The sequence below is a fragment of the Phaethon lepturus genome, unplaced genomic scaffold (assembly GCF_000687285.1).
Source record: "Phaethon lepturus isolate BGI_N335 unplaced genomic scaffold, ASM68728v1 scaffold6962, whole genome shotgun sequence".
NCBI lineage: Eukaryota > Metazoa > Chordata > Aves > Phaethontiformes > Phaethontidae > Phaethon > Phaethon lepturus.
The window spans coordinates 84,298-101,525 of record NW_010521162.1 but is presented as its reverse complement, the minus strand read 5'-3'; the positions used below and the strand labels follow the sequence as shown (position 1 = coordinate 101,525).

The 17,228-nt window shown below is 37.6% G+C and overlaps 1 protein-coding gene across 1 annotated transcript in view; it reads right to left on the bottom strand.

Moving 5' to 3' along the window:
* Window positions 1-10,693: 10,693 nt before the first annotated feature.
* Window positions 10,694-17,228, bottom strand: part of LOC104616419 (nucleolar protein 4-like) — a gene marked incomplete at its 3' end in the record, with an annotated part of 36,826 nt that continues 30,291 nt past the window's right edge. Inside the window, exons 2-3 of the mRNA XM_010281424.1 lie at window positions 11,621-11,800; window positions 10,694-10,885 (exon numbers count right to left, since the gene is read on the bottom strand). Coding sequence (XP_010279726.1) covers window positions 10,694-10,885; window positions 11,621-11,800 — 372 coding nt within the window. The remainder of the gene's footprint in view (window positions 10,886-11,620; window positions 11,801-17,228) is intronic.

The following is a 17,228-nucleotide window of genomic DNA, read 5'->3' as shown; positions in this document are numbered from 1 at the left end:
CCTTAGTGATTCTGTGATTCTGTGAAAAGCAAGCTCTCTGGCATCAGTGTAGCAGCTGTGTAAGAAAGACAATCAGAGGCTGCAATACTACAATAAAACATACTCGGATTGATTTGATAGAACAAGCTATTGAACTTCTTTCCAGTTTGCACAACAATGCATTCCCATGCACTTTTGGAAATAAATCAGTCTAAGAGATGGGGGACACTGATGTTAAACTCTGGTGTAATTACAGAACTTATGAATACAGTACAAACTGACACCTTTCTCAAAGCTCCAGAGGAGGGAGTAAGTCTTTGCAGCAGGATTTCACTGACAAAGCATTATATTTATTATTCTGCCTCCCCAGAATGGTGATGTTACTCTGAATACATTATTGCATCACTTAGCCACACTAAATTCCTCCCCTGTATTTGGTGGTCAAGTATCACTGTACATGCCACTGTTTTATGTATGTTCAATGTACATTAACTACACTGGCTGAATGGAAGGGTCAGTGTGGTCCTCTAGCAGGGGCATTCTTGAAAAATGGCGAGTGAACACCTGGATAACTCCTCCAGCTCAGGGCTTTAATTAGAGCTATAACAATACCTATACATCAATGGATTTTTAGAGGGTGACATAGGAGCCAAAAAATTCATGTTCTGAACAAAAAGTAAAATGAACCCAAGTTGCTCCAGCTTCTTTTTTTGTGGGAGAAAATAGGTTTACTGAAGTGTTTTATGAAATAAAAATAAAGAGTTACCATAAAAATCAAGCAGTCACATGCTTTTCTCTGAAAAGGAGTGCAGCCGTTACGTGTTCACTGTTGAAATATTGAACTCAAAATTATTACCTGCAAAAATGAGGAAATCTCCAGGTAATGGAGTATCTCCCTCTTGAAATATGTGTTAACCCATAATTTCTCTCATTCATCACTCCAGCTGGCTGTTTGATATGTTCATGTCAAGAACTATCTAGAGTGAACCTTAGGGAGAATGTAATGAACGCATGGTTGAGTCACCTGGGGAGTAAAACACTATAAAAAAGCACAGGAGAAAAATCATCTGATTAAGGTTCAGGTTCTATCAGCTTAATTCAGGCAAAGCACTAGTTTGGCATTGACTGAGAAGACAAACACAGTCCTCTGTCACTAGCAGCAGAGCTATTCCATGAAATGCCATATCTGTGAAGTGTCAAAGAGAGAGATCAATTTTGAAAAGCCTGGACTAAGAGGGAAAAAATGCTTTAAATAACCACTTTTTAAAATATGTTTTTAAATAAACTGAATTAATCATCGTAATTTCTAAGCGTAGAGGCCCCTTCTGTCTCAACTTCATCTTCTATACTTCTGATTATTCGTGATCTCTGTCATGACTCTCAGCTATATAACCATGTCTGTAAGATGCTCAAGCATCCCAGTCCTTGTGGGGTTCTGAACATTTCTCAGCTCCCTATCCAAGGGTGAGACACAAAGGCCTTGGGAACCATGGCAAAAGCAACATCACTCAGTTCTGCAGAACACAGCCTGCAGATCTCAGCCAAACCAGCGTTTTCTAGGCTCCCAGAATCCCTTCCACAGAGCTGAGTGCTGGTTCCTGTATGTATTAGAAAGCAGGAGAACGTTTTTGTAATTTTGAAGCAATGACAGGTAGAAAAGAGGTTTGTGGAAATTTTACAGTAACTTTCAGGTGAAGACAAGGAAAAGGACCTGGGTGTTGGTTGACAACCGGCTGAACATGAGCCAGCAGTGTGCCCAGGTGGCCAAGGCCAACAGCGTCCTGGCCTGTACCAGAAATCGTGTGGTCAGCAGGAGTAGGGAAGTGATTGTGCCCTTGTAGTAGGCACTGGTGAGGCCACACCTCGAATACTGTGTTCAGTTTTGGGTCCCTCACTACAAGAAGGACATTGAGTTGCCAGAGTGTGTCAACGAAGCTGGTGAGGGGTCTGGAGCACAAGTCTTAAGAGGAGCGGCTGAGGGAACTTGGGTTGATTAGTCCAGAGAAAAGGAGGCTGAGGGGAGACCTTATTGTTCTCTACAACTACCTGAAAGGAGGCTGTAGTGAGGTGGGTGTTGGTCTCTTCTCCCAAGTAACTAGCAATAAGACAAGAGGAGATGGCCTCAAGTTGCACCAGAGGAGGTTTAGACTAGATATTAGGAAAAAATTCTTTACTGAGAGAGTGGCTGCCCAGGGTGGTGGTGGAGTCACCATCACTGGAGGTGTTCAGAAAACATGTGGACATGGCACTTCGGGACATGGTTTAGTGGGCACGGTGGTGTCAGGTTGATGGTTGGACTTGATGATCTTAAAGGTCTTTTCCAACCTTAATGATTCTATGGTAAGCAGCTTAATGCAGACCTTCTGAGAACACCATATGCCTCTGTCTATCACACAGCAGCAGCAGCATACAGAATCCCTTTGTATTTACTTGGAAACACAATACTGCTTGTGACTACACTAAAGCAGTATCCATGTTTTGAACACACGATTCTTTGTTTTTGTACATCTCTTCAGCTGACAACTAACGTTCAGCCTCTAACACGATGTAGGCAAAGAGCGTTTTGACAAAAGAGGTAACCTGCTAGATTTCATGTACATGTGGTTGCCTCTGTTTTTAACATCTTTTGAAGTGACTGACATTCAGGAAACGGTTGAAATTCTCTCAGTAGCCCAAAGGAGATGACCAACCACCTCCAGTCCTCTCATATTTGAAACTGCATTTCAAGGTAATTTAAACCCGATTCTTGAGACCACCACAGAGCCTGTAGATGACAATGATGACAAAGCAACAAGCACACTTAACCACTATATTGGACAGGAACTTTTGCATTGTTTTAAGAGAAATCATTTTTGTGGAAATTATTATGAAGACTTTATATACTCATCCCCTTATCTTTTCTGGAGACTGTACAAATTATTGACAGATACTGACACTTTTGCACATTTGTTAATGAAAAGTCAAATTAGCCAACACTTCTTTGTAGTCAAATAACTGTTGGTTTGCTTTAAAGAACATTAAAGCTAATGAAGATCCTTCCATGGCTTTGGTGGTCTTTAGATCTGGCTCTCAACAATCAAAGATTCTTACAACAAGCTTTCTGGAGTTATGGAGTAGTCCTGCAGGGTTGCTGATTTTTTAATAGTTGAGATCAGAAATCCTTGGACCAGATCCTCTAGAAATTAGGTCTATTGGTATAATCTTGGATTCCTTAACGTAAGAGAGACTATGACTTTCAATATGCTGTAAAATAGTAATTTGCAGTACACCAACTGTATACTGTATCATCAGGTCTTCTGTTTAAAGTGAGGTACCTTTGCAGTATCTTCATGGGAAACAAAATACTCTTTTTGTCATACTCGCACAATTCCTGTATTTCTATGTAGAATCTAAAAACTGCTATGGTCTAATTTGAAATGTACATTTTTGGTATAAAACTACCAATTATTGATAAAATAGATGGATATTTCAGTCTAACCCACTAGGAGCAGTATATTCACCAAAAAGAAGTTTGCAATCTGCAGTACATGCTGTCTTCCTGTGGTTAGAGATCTGTTGTCTCTAAAGTTACTACCTTGGCATCTTTTGTGAGATCCAGCATTTAGTTACACATAAAAGTCAAAGTTGTCATAAAGAAGCTTGGTCTAGATATTCTTACACATGTTACAGCAGTCTGACTCAGTTCTGAAAAAATACAGCTACCTGTTATGTCAGATAATGGGCACACATGCATACCTGCTAAAATAACAAATTTTATAACCTGACATTTGTGCGTAAATACTACCTTCTAGTTTAGGCCAATTAACACTATAAAGGAGATAAACATAAGACAGCTGCAAGCACATAAACATACAAGTTACTTAATTTTGTTCATAAAGACCCTCATATAAATGTATGAATCCTACTACAAATGCATGAATGTGAACATATTTATACTATTACTCAAACTTGGAAAAAAAATCGTTCCAAATTTTCCAAAGTAATTGGGCATCCGAAGGTGAAGATGAATGCCTAAGATGACTCACTGACAGTAACCAAGTTTTCCAGCGGTACCACTAAGTACTTCTTTGCGTGTTGGGCTCCTAATAATGTGATACTCCCTGGAGCTCTCCTGCATGTCAGTTTTTTCCTCAGGTATCATAAGACCAGTTCATTTCCAAAATGAAATATTGCAAATGTGCCACAACTCTTCCATAATAACTATTTATAACAGTATGCAATACCTAAACAGCATTTTTTAATAGAAAATATCCAAAATACTTTACAAGACAGGATATGCATTATCTTCAAAAGAGATTTTTTTACTCAGTGTAATGCAGTGAAATGTATGACACAGAACTGTCCTACACTGCACAGTTACAAAGGATTCAGAAACCTTTCCACAGAGTATTTTTTAATTTACAGACTGAAGTACAGTACTGCACTCTATTGGATGTACTTTTATAATTGTTAGTTAGTACAGAATAGTGAAATATGAACAACCAGACGGGCATTTTAATGCTTGTAGCACTGCGTTTCAGGTTGCGTTTTGATATATTTTGCTCAGTCTTGCAGTCTAGTGATAAATACTCAATTGTAACACCTACTAAAGAATTCAAAGAAGTAACAAGAAATATTTTCTTAAATGGCAGAAAAAGCTTTTTAAAATGTTCAGTGATGTGAACATCACTAAGTTTTCAGCTTTAAAGTACATTTAATCAAAACACTGTGTATTGCACCTTGATTATGACAGCACCTAAATGTATCCTTATATATCTTAACATTTACACAGGTATATGGATGCATTAAGTAACACATTCTCATCAACCACTGTTCTGCTGCTGCTGCTGTGCCTACTTATGGGGCCAAGTCCTGCTCTACTTATTCAAGATAGCAGTTTCAGTGGGGCTAGTGGAAATTTCAAATTACTTATGTGAACAACAGAAAGAATATCCATGTGACTTTATCCACCTAAAACTCAGCTATTTTGTCTAAACTAGTCATGTAGGCTTCTCTTTTGTTTCATTGAAAAGACATGTATCTCCAGAAGTTGTCTAATAAGACAGCTGGGGATGAACCTCTCTGGACTGGTTCATCGAAGCGCTTCACTGATGGCTGAGGGAGCCCAAGTCACCTAATTTCTCTAGAAAACTTAGGTAAGAGTACCTCTAGCCCAAACCTATCTGGTATTTCAGACTGACAGAGAACCCCAGGAATCATCATGCGGAACTAACTCCTTCTGAGTTAGGCGGGAATTGGATTGGACACTCCAATACCAAACAGTTTACTAGCAAAAGTCCAGAGGACTAGGAAAAACTGAGCCTGATTTAACATTATTTCCTGTTTCCCCTAAACAAATACTGTAAGGAACTGTCTCCTTACCCTTAAGCTGCTGGCACAAGCCACCTAATCAGGTAAGATTGAGACCTCTGCTGCAATGTAAGTCAGAATCACAGCATAACAAAACTGACCCATTTACTACTTTCTTTCTGATTTCAAGCTTACAAGTAATTAGAGTGAACTTTTTTACCCCAGATTTTTTTTTCCATAAAAGGAGGGGGGAGGTAGGTCTATATCACAACTTATTGCCATTTTGGAGGGGATTGTTTTTCTTCTAATTTCAATTAAACAGTGAAACAAATGACAGTATTGCATTCCTATCTTTTCCTCTCTCACAGAATGTAGAAGACTACTTACTATCAGGTTGCTAGGTGCTTTTCATTTTTTATTTTTCATTCTTTCTCCAAATATCATGCCTTTTTCAAAGCTGACTTCTTCACATTTTCCAAGGTTACTGGAAAAAGTGTAACTTCTTCTGCCGCTCACTTTTCCAAAATTGCCTATACTTGCAAAAGTTATTGAAAAGCAAAAGGTATCTGAGAGATTTAAAAGGCAGTTCTTAAAAATCGCATTAGTATTCACTTAACTGTTCTGTGGGGACAAAAAAAATAATTAAGAGCCTTAGGGAAACTATTTCTAGGAAATTTTTTTAAGGATATGTGAGACCTAATGGAAAAAGTCAAAGTTTGTCAGAGAGTAGCTTTGCCCTTTTTCAGCCAGGTTGCCCATCAGACTTACACAAGCTAACCACTGTCAAACAAGGGTGAGATGCTTAGGAGAACAACCGATCAACAGAATTTGGGGTATAGTACAAAGCAACAACTCCTCTATTATTATTTGTAGATCTTCATGTAACTGTTCTTGTGATAATTATGTTAATGCCTCCCAGCTTATTAATCGAGATCAGGTATGCATCCCTGGACCCATGGACCCTCATCTTCCTGAAAATGCTTATGACTTTTCCAGCCATAACAGGCCTGGAGGACTGAAAAGCCATGTGACTGTGAGGGCAGCTGGACTATTCAGTGCTAAATTCAGTAAATAATAGAAGCTTCCACTCTCTAAAGCTAAAACTTAAAAACAGAGGCTAGATATCTATCCTGAGAAATCATAACAAGGCAGACTTCAGAAAACACATCCCCTTCTGAAAACCAGTCCCCACTGAAGTTGCGCAATCACAATATAGAAGCATTCCAAGCCACTAACCACATTTAAAACACCTCAATCAACATGTGCACAGTTGCAAATTGTTAAAACACCTCTTACAGCAAATTGGCACAACCAAATGACAGGAGCAGTAAAAAATATACAGCTTGGTTATTCGTTCTTGAGGCTGTCAATAGGACAGAAAGAGCTGAGATGAACAACACAAAGATCTGAGGAACTGTCTTCAGGCACAGTGTGACTCTTCTCCAACACATCCAAACTTGTCTTCAGACAAAGAAAACCACTTATGGCTAGCCTTTTCTCTCCAATACATAATAATAAACAACAACAACAACACTGCTCTTTGATACTATTGCTTTGTATTATAATAGTGCCTATGAAGGAGGGTTTCCTTTTTGCTTAAAGAAAAGGAAAAATCTCTTTGTGAATGAGAGTTTAAGACCTTGATCTTGCATTGGGATGCACACAGAAAAAATGGCATATCTGTGAAAAAAATACCATAAGGTGCAGTCTCAGACTGAATACAGTGAGACTGATGATAGGAGATCATGAAAATGGGAGGGAGCAGATAGTAGTAAGAAAAAGTAATTATTAAGTTGATTCAACCCCATTTGATTATTTCTAACATCTAACTTTTTTCTGGACTGTAACTAAACAAACACATACCACATATCCTCAGCAGTTATCTACTATCCTTCTTTAATTGGCAGTTTTCTATAGATAGAGGCTGGGACAAGTCTAAACGATGAATTTTAAAAACATTAGTGAAACAGGTAATTTGACCATTTCAGGGAGAAAATTCCTCTGGTATAACATATGTAGGTCACAAAACACTTAATGTATATAAAAGAATTCTCATGAATATCAGTCTTTGAGAAAGAGGCAGTAATATACTTTTTTCTTTTGCCTATGGGCTAATGAAGAGAAAAAGAAAGAATTTCTTTATGAACATCAAGAACTTTAAGAAGTTCACAAAGTGCTAGAGCATAGCACAGGTGGAAGCACAACCTAGAGATGCCATCCAAAAGCCAGCAATTTCAGGCCCTGACAAACTTCCCTCCCAAGGAAAGACTGAGCAAGCTCATAGAATTTAGTTAGAGAACATTCTCAACAGTCCATAAGCAAGAGACAATAGGAGGAGAAGAACATTCTTAGAATTCATGAGAAAAACTCTGACAGTGCCTTGCTGAGGGATCTGCTTGTGTCACAATGAAAATGGAACTAGCACAATTACAAGCTGAAAAATCAAATGAGGAAAGTATTTCCAGTGTAGAAAGGAAATTCCCCAAAGGAATATTTGTAACAAGAAGCTATGCAAGCTGCTTTGGAGTCCACAGACAGCTATCTGTCATACGTAGAAGCAAAATAACTATAAGTAATCACTTAAAAATATTAATACTAAGAAACACATTAATTAACAATATGAACACACATGAGACTGAGCCTTTCGCATTGCCTCAAAGCTAGAACTGGCCTGTTACGCAGCAAGAATTGTCATCTGGATTACAGATGGCAAATAACTGACAGAAGCAGGCTTCAGGCACGCATTTTCATCTTTACCATGCAATCTTACACTAATTTAACTTAGTGTTTACTTTTTCCTTCACTTTACAATGTGACACTGTAGATAGCTGCGCTGTTCCCCACACAGTCTGAACCGTCATATGCCATATATGAGATTATTCTCTTGCAACTAGATGCTCAAAATGTAGCATCATTAACCTGAACAAAATGAAAAACTTGTGTTTAGTATGTCTATAGCAAAAGGCATCTCCTGTGGAGGTTATTATCTGACATCCTATTTAATATAACAACGGTAGCACTATTGGTCCTGAGGAGATCATTATCCTGTTTTGCTATATTTGAGGGTAGCACTGGATTCAAATCAATGCCAACATGTCCCTTCATGATTGTTTTGAACAAATGTTATTATCCAAAGTGACTCTTTTCCACTGACAAAGTGGTAAGTACATTTAAAATAATCATACAGTCAAGTGCCTCTGTCCATGGTAGCATTTTTTAAAACTGCTTATAATCAGGAGATGCTGATACTGTAATTTAGAAATCAGAAGATAATTAAAACCAACAAATAGATACATATCACATTTCAGAATTATTCTAAACATAAAACACCACTTATTCTCTTAGGAAGTTAATGGGAGTTCTCCAAAGACTTTGGATAGTCTTTGGCTCATGTTCCTACCTGCAAATGGGGAAGCAGGACGGATTTCCCTTCAGGCCCAAGAGGGCTGAGGTCTTTCACATGAGCTCCAGTGCCTTGTCACTTCCATTCATGGGCAGAAAAGTCAGTATTTTAGAGGATAATTTGTTTGTTTAAAAAACCCAAACAATAAAGCCCATCATAAACTGTCGTGTAACATTAAAAAAATAGGGAATATTTCTAAACTATAAAGGTTGCCTATTTGGATCATGTTCCTGGTAATCTCTGCTCTTTTTATCCTCCCGGGAATAAATTTGATCCTGCAAACTTTATTTATATGAAAGTAAATATGCACTGAATTCAAGCCAGCGTAGCTCTTACGGGTCAGACTGTAAGCCCCTTATTCATAGTGCAAAACAGTTGTGCAAGTCATTCAGATGACAAAAAATGAGCCAGTTTACATAACTGCTCATCAGTGTGAATAATGACAGCAATGAGGCCATAAATTGGAACAATGAGAAGACTTGCTAGCATCAGCTAATTTTGTAAGTATTTACAATTGAAAGTATAGCAAAATAAAAATATTTGGCACTGTGAAAGCTGAACGTGATGTTGCTAGATTATTTTCAGACAAAGTGAGTAGTTGCAATTTGATGATGCTTAGTGTGTCATAGGAAATATTTCCTTTCTGCTTTTCCTTCTTTTATTTTGGAAGGCTATACAATCTGACATAACACCACCAGTCAATCTTTGGCACTTTTTTCTGTACCGATGTCCTTTATTCTACCTGTCTCTCTTCATCTGTGTTTCCATTGTTCAGAAACAGCATTATCCCAATGTTTCAAATAATAAAACCATGCAGTCAATTAGAATCATAAACACATAAAAAAATTTAGTTTCTGTCTTTGCTTTTTGCGTTATGCAATAGTGGTCTTCCCCTACAAATAAACCTGCTATTTTGTTCTTAAAACTGTCAGTTAACATCTTAAACAACATACAGAAATCATAAGAATTCTGCAGAGACTGCAGGGAAGAGAAAGACAGAAAGAGAGAAACAGTAAAATTCAATCATCTCCAGTAATTTTAAAATGTAATCAATGGGTTTGCAGATGATTAATTAAAAAATAATGATATGTTTAATCACTAAATGATATCTATTTGTAATGATGAGGTGATTCTATTGTCATCTAAAGGCCAGAGAGATAGCTAAGACACATCAAACGTAAGGTGTGTAGCTACCTAGTCTCTTACAACTTTCATGGGTTTTGGAAATGGAAGTTTTTTAGAGATAATGAAGCTGCCAGTTGGTGAGGAGACCTATTATTTACCCATTCTTGTGCTACTGAGTAATATTAACATATTAATGTCTGAAAGCACTGGAAGTTGTATACCATCATAGTTTTCATGGTCTTTGGTTCAATTACAATTACGAAACCATTGGGATGCTGAAACTGTAAGCTTGATGTCTGTGTTTTAAAACCATTTAATGTGCTTTGCACACCTATGTATCAACTGAAAGATTTCAAAGGAGTAACTTTTACTAATAGGTAGTATGCTAAAATGTACACAAAAAACCCCAAAGCCAAAGCCATTGCCAGTGTGATGTTACTACACTGGGCATTTGCTTGGGTATAGCATTTCTCTAGCAGGATCTAATTTTTACAGAGCTCACAGAAATCCTGTTAGCAGAGGCATTTTAAAGAAAAATACATTTTACTGTAAGACTTTTCCAGGCAAAAGTCTCTAACTGTAACCTAAAGTAGGAAATAAGTCAATATATATGCCATCATTTTGTTTCCCTCCTTATGCTTTGCTTTGTTCTTCTTTTCTTATACATACATATTAGTTCATCTTGTGAACTCTAGTGTCTCAAAGCATTTTTAAACCAGTGAACAAAGGGAATAAATTCAGGAAGAATGAAGGAGGGAAAAAGAAACCTCTGACCTGGTATTACCAAAAAATAAACAAACAAACAAAAAAGACACTAAGATGAAAACAGAATAGTGCCATGGATTTACATATGGGGTTTTGATGGAAACTAGGGCTGGGTTTTAAATCAAAACTCACCATCTCAAAACCACTTCTTTTCATCCGCCTGCAGGACTTGAGGTAAGTACGTATGCGTTTTCTGGCACGCTCTTGATACTCAGGGAATTGTCGCCTGCATGAGTCAATGATAGCCTGGATCTTTTCTTTGGGCTGCTTAGAGATTGGGACCATTCGGTCCAAGTTTTCATCTACAAACAGCCTGACAAACATCTGTTGGCAAGAGGGAGACAGAGGAGATGGGTTTGGAGGGCGGCTCTCTTCTCTTCCTAGCTTCCTTGATTACTGATAGGAAGACATTTTTTCTATCCACTGAAAAGCTTTGTAATGGGAAGCCAGAAATATTAAGCAAACAGTTCTTTAAAGGATTATTTTGGAGGGGGCTGATTAAAAAAAAAAAGACAAGAAAAGAATAGTCTATAGGATACAGAACTTGTGAGATAAACCAGAACAGATTGTGAAAATAGGCACTACTCAAGTTTTGTTATTAACAATAAGCTGTGATTGCTAATCATTTTATTGAACTGAATCTCACTTTTTCTTTGTTTGAGAAATTGCTTGTGTTTTCATGCATAATTACATAATTGGGAAAGCAATAGGGAACAGCTGACCACCAGAATGGTCTTCTGATAAACTAGTTTCAGCCCCTTTCCATTCAATGGGTGAACATGCACATACACACATCCACACACACGGGCACACATGCACACATACAAAACAAAGCTTTTTTCCTCACTGGTAAAGATGGCACTCTGCCTTAAAATTCTAAATAAAACACAGTAAATCTGTTGTCTGTTGGCAAGAGTTTAATGTGCATTAAAATAATAATGGAAATAAATCCTGCAAATTAAATTATTGTGCCTTTAATATTGTCAAACTTACACATAAATAACAATGTAAAAGGAAGGTAGTAGAGGTAAACAAGGCAACGAGAGCAAGAGGACTTACATTAAATGCCTTCAGTCGCTCAGCTTCTACCCCATCTGATTCATTGACCTTCTCAGGATCTTCCTGCTCATCATGGTCATCCTCATCCTCATCTCCTCGATTCAGAGACAGATCTTCAGCACCTCTGCCTACACTCTCATTCTTGCCAGAGTCATAGCTTGAATAGCTATGTGCAGGGGACTGAAAATAGAGAAGAAGAATATGTTTGCAAAAATTCACCACGGAAATAAGGCCTATTCAAACATACTTTATAAATATGTAAAAAATTCCATGATCTCTTTTTCTTCTTTGTTCAGCATAAAGTTCTCATAAGCCTTGCAAGACCAAACAATTTACTAATATTCATTTCAGTACTTTAAAAAAATGTGACCAGATATAAATTCAGTAAATCAATTAACAAATGAATTATCTATGAAAATTATAGTTAAGTGAGATATTTGCCATACAGCCTTGTTTAAGTACTACATACAGAAGTTTCTTACTAATATCAAGTCCTTTATATTAGTCAAGATGTAAATAAAAGGCAGTTGATTTGCACAAAACTCCTAATGATTAAAAATTATACATGTTAAGGCAAAGAGTATTTAAGTACAAAACACTGACATTCATCCAACCAATATGAAATATTACCAAGTGCTGCAATAAGTTATTCAAAACATGGAGGTGATTATGTTCTACTTTCACTTACAAAACCCCAAACTGAATTAGAGATGTGTAGGTTTGTCAACGTTTTGGATGCTCTTCTGAGAATCACATAGTAAAACCATTTTCTGTTCTCATAGCATTCAGAATTTTCCCCTGAGGAGAACATTCAGCTTGCTGGATAAATCAGATGACTATCCCCCCAGTCACACAAAAATATTATAGTGTGTCTTCACCAGAGCCATCAGATCCAGATTTAGGTAATTCACAGAACAATTTTACTTCTACAACATTTTAATTCTGTAATATTTCATTCTCTTGCTTCAAAGCATACTGCAGCCTGTTAACTTCAGAGAGTCCTGAATCAGGTGCTACACGATGAACTTCACATACACACTTTTTTCAGGTGCCTCCTATCTGCCTGTCACCAAAAATCAGGAGCATAATGCTTCAATCAAAAACACATTTCAAATACATAAAATCACATGCTTGATCTACATTCTGAGCCTCCTAAAATCATCTTTATTTCAGGTGTGTTTTCACCAATCACGGAATGTAGCTGGGCAGTAATGCAGGAGGGAAAGGCCAAGAAAACCATTCATCTTTAAGGTATACTTCTTGCTTTATAGTCTTACTCCAGCTTCCTTTTTTGTTTCCCTATTTTAATTTCCATCTCATGTTGGTCCTCTGTACACCATCAGTTTTACAGTCACTCCCATTCATTTTCTTGCCTTGCCTTAACAGCACTCATACTCCAAGCCTTCCTTTTTTATCTATCCTCCCCAGACTATGTTCTTACAGTACAAATCCCCTGGAGTTATACTTTTTAATCACTAATGCTCCTACCATCAGATCTTGCAGCTTCTCTCACCCCCTTCCTTGAGACTCTTCACTCTCTAGACCACTCTCCATTCCCTAGACCATTATAGTAGACATAGGAAGAATGAGAAAACATCAAAAGAAAACAAGAGAGACAGGCTCTGGATACAAACACCTTCAAAAAATAGCAAGCTCAGCATCACCTCTTCTCTTCCTACAGCCTGTGACTGCACAGTTACAAGGCAAGAAATTAGCCAGGGTTCAGGATGGCAGACACAAGATGGCATGGGAAGATAAGACTCGGGAGAGCAGCAAAAAAACCCTGTTCCTTTTCTTGACACACCGCTATTTTGTTCTGGGAAGATGATTAATATCTCCATTGCTGTCCATTCAGATAGCTCTTCTTTGCAGGAGGTGTTGATTCCATTGAATTATGACACTCCAGAAGAACATGGTTCCATCCTGATAAGAGTTGATGACTATAATTTATCAGAGTGTCTAGCATATATAAGCAACAGTATTTAACCTGGCCAGTGGCTACCAGAAGGCAACTGCAGCCTGGTAGCCTGTTATGAAGGAACATGAATTTTCCTTGATCCTGAAGACATACCCAGAAGAAATTTTCAAAGAAGAAAGTTACAATTAATTAATTGTTACAATTATTGTAATTGCGTCCAAGTGCTATGCAGTAGAAGATCTGATCTAGACTGCAAGACTTGTTCTTTTGTACTCCTTTGTTTCACCTTGTACTACAGCTATACAGCATGCAGAGGGCTTCTAGATAATCAAAGAGCCATTTCATATGCTAGGTGCCATATAAACCTGTAGTACGCAGAAGCTCCTGCCCTGAAGAGCCCTACTGTCTGAAACCTTTGTTCTGCAAACACTTGATTTCACAAGTCATTTAATGAGCCTAAATACAGTTAGACTACTCATGTGCTTAAACAGATGCAAAACTGATTTCAGTATGTACATATGTTTTGGCTGAATGCCTAGATCATAAATTATGCACCAGGATTGAGATTTGCTTTTGTAAAGGAAAGAAGTTCAGGCCAAAATGGATCAGCCAGGTCTCTCAAAAATGTGATAGTAATTTTTGTTTGTTTGTTTTTAAGAAAGCATTGCATAGAGAGCCTTGTCCAATGTCTTCTCCAAAATATTTATTTCAAGAACAACTTTAGCATCTTAAATGAACCATGGAAAATAACATACTCTGAGAAAGTTGCATGGTAGGAATCTATGTTTATTCATCGTGGGTTTGAAGACTGTGTACAGTAGCCGGAACAAAAGGTGGGTTTTCTTCCTAGCTGTTGTGTCAGCAAACTGAGGGAAGACATTACAAAAGCTCAACTAGTTAAGAGTAAAACTTCTACCTTTTTGTATTTCTACACAGATGAATATTAAGTCAGAGAAGGAACAGATTGTTCCTCTCACTTGTGTTGACTCTGCAGTTGTGCAAAAGCTGTTAAGCATTTTCTTTTGGTACTCTATTAAGCGGTTGCAGTGCTAAATAGAAGTGGAGTAGGACAGCTGAGGACAACTTTTCCTTAGTACACGTTCCCTGATTTTAGGTCTTGCACTGTCCTTTCAAGAGACTGCTCCCAGCTTTGCCAGAAAGGAACCTGATCATTCACGTTCCTGTACACCCCTTGACACAAATTTTTTGTGGTCCTGCAGTGAACTAGACTGGTGAGGTGATCCTGGTTAAAATGTTTTGTTTTCTTTTGCCAATCTGTTTAAGTCCAAGATCAGTTCTTGGCTCCAGCTCACCACCTGAAAGCACAAACCTTTGGGCTGACAGGGGAGTGTGAACATGGAAGGGATAGAGGGAGCACACACACCTCTGTTGACAGCAATGCAAGATTAAAGCAATCATGGAGTGGAACCATTAGTAGATAATAAGATGCTCCACAGATGAAGCCTTCGTGCTTAACAAATGTGTGTTGGAAAAGAAAGCGACGGCAATGTAAAAAGAGAGCTCATGCAAGGAAAACAAATGAGGCCAAGGCTAAGGCCAAGACTATTGCCTCCCTCAAACATTTAGATTATTATAAAGTAATCTTAAAATTATTGAGATGTTGATAGATACATTCTGGGCACCGTGTCCTTGCCCTTTTCTGAAGGTTCCGAGTTCATTATTTTAATCTCTTCTTTGCAATAGTAAGTATTAGACATTTCTGCTTTATAAAAATGAAAGTAAAGGTTCTTGCCTGACAACCTGCTTTCAGGGAGCCTGTAAAATGAAATAACAACATCCTTCCAATATATTGCAAGTCAGCAACAAAAGTCAGCTGAAGTAAGGCAAGTGTCAAATGGTACAATAAAAACCTGAAAGGACATCACAGTGTCATCTAGTACATCTTGCTGCCAGAGAACAAGGTCAGAAGGTCATTCCTGACCACTGTTTGGTTGTTATCTTAAGAGTTCTAGTGACAGAGATGCCATGCCTCCCCCAGACAATCTACATCAGTGTTTCACTGTTTTCAGAATTATAATATTCTTGACAACTACCTCAGACTTTCATAGGCAGTACTAAGCCTATTTTTTTTCCCCACTCATCTACCACATAGGGAGGACAGGTGTACCTGGAGAAGAGAGCATTCTTTTCCCTCTTTACAAGAATCTTGCAGACATTTGAAGACTGTTATCACATCCCCTCCCTTCAATCTTCTGTTCCCAATAAATCCATTCATGTTATGAAACTCATGTTTTCTAGATGCGTGATCATTCTTATTGGTCTGCTCTGGATGATCTTTATTTGATCTGAAACTTCTTCAACAAGCAACTCCCAAAATTCCAAAGTGTGTTCCATTTGAGGCCTTTCTGTGGAACATATATTCATTTATTGCTTGACTGATTTCTAATCTGCTTACAGCAGAAAAAGCTTATCACCTTATTTGCAAGACAGAATATCCCATATATGCAGAAACCCCACAGTTGCCAACAAAAGTTATGCTGTTATTTTGTGAGAAATAAAGCAGAAGTAATCCAGAACATTAATAAAAATAAAGTCTACTATAGTGTCCCAATGCCTGGCAGGCTCAGACACTGGTGTATGGCCATCAGACATGGTTTGGAGGATGATGCCACAAGAACTCATTGCAGGAAGCTTCTCACAGCAACTGACAGCAAGAGACTCTTGGTTATCTCAGCGATTGTATGAAGAAGGCTGTTGATTACTGGACCAAAAGTTATTCAGTGCCAGAAAAATAATTACTGAGGTTGGTCATTTGTAATGACCAAAAATTGGAAAAATCATGTCTTTGTTTTTTTAAAAATGCCAAAGAGGAACAAAACACCCCACATTTTCAGGGGAAAAAAAGTCTCTGAAGGAAGCCTAGAGTGAATTTTTGTTTTTTAAACAAAGCTTTGTTCTTCACATTTACATTACATTTACATTTAGTTGGACAGTTTTACATTTAGTTGGACAGTTTTACATTTAGCTGGGTAGTGTATAATTCTTTTTGTTGTTACATTAGACACTCATGAACCACAGCACTCTTGTGAGCTGAAGAGTTTTGGAGAGTTGAAGAGCTGGAAAGACAGTAGGACAGGTTTCCATACTGCATGAAAAGGAATTGTGAAACAATATTTACTGGTAGGCAGAGATGAAAACACTCTACTAGCTATACATTATTTTCTTCTAGAAATCCACCTCCACATCTAGAAAAGTTACTAATGATTAATGATTAAATAAAATCACAATTGAAAGCTGACAGAGTTCTGCTCATCCCCTCAGTTGTACCTCCAAGACTTTCTTCCTTCTACATCGCAGTCTTTCCCCCATAACACTGAACACACAAAAGTCTACAATTTCAGCAATTACTCTTGCAAATTACGTGTGCTTTTCCACATATATTTCCCCCATGTACATGTGTATACATATTTTTATAGAAACCATTTCTATGATAAAGAAAGGGATTAGAATATTCTGATGATGCCAGGTTTGACTGCTTTGAAGACTTTTTTCCAGAATTGTCAATTAAATTAGAACAGGATTTTAATTTTTTACTTCACTTTTATATTTTTAACTGATTCTACATATGACAAGGATGAATTTAAAAAAAGTATAACACACTGGTTTTCAGTGAACTGACTGTGAGTAAGAAGCATGCATTTTATTTGACATATAAACAAAATTAAAAGC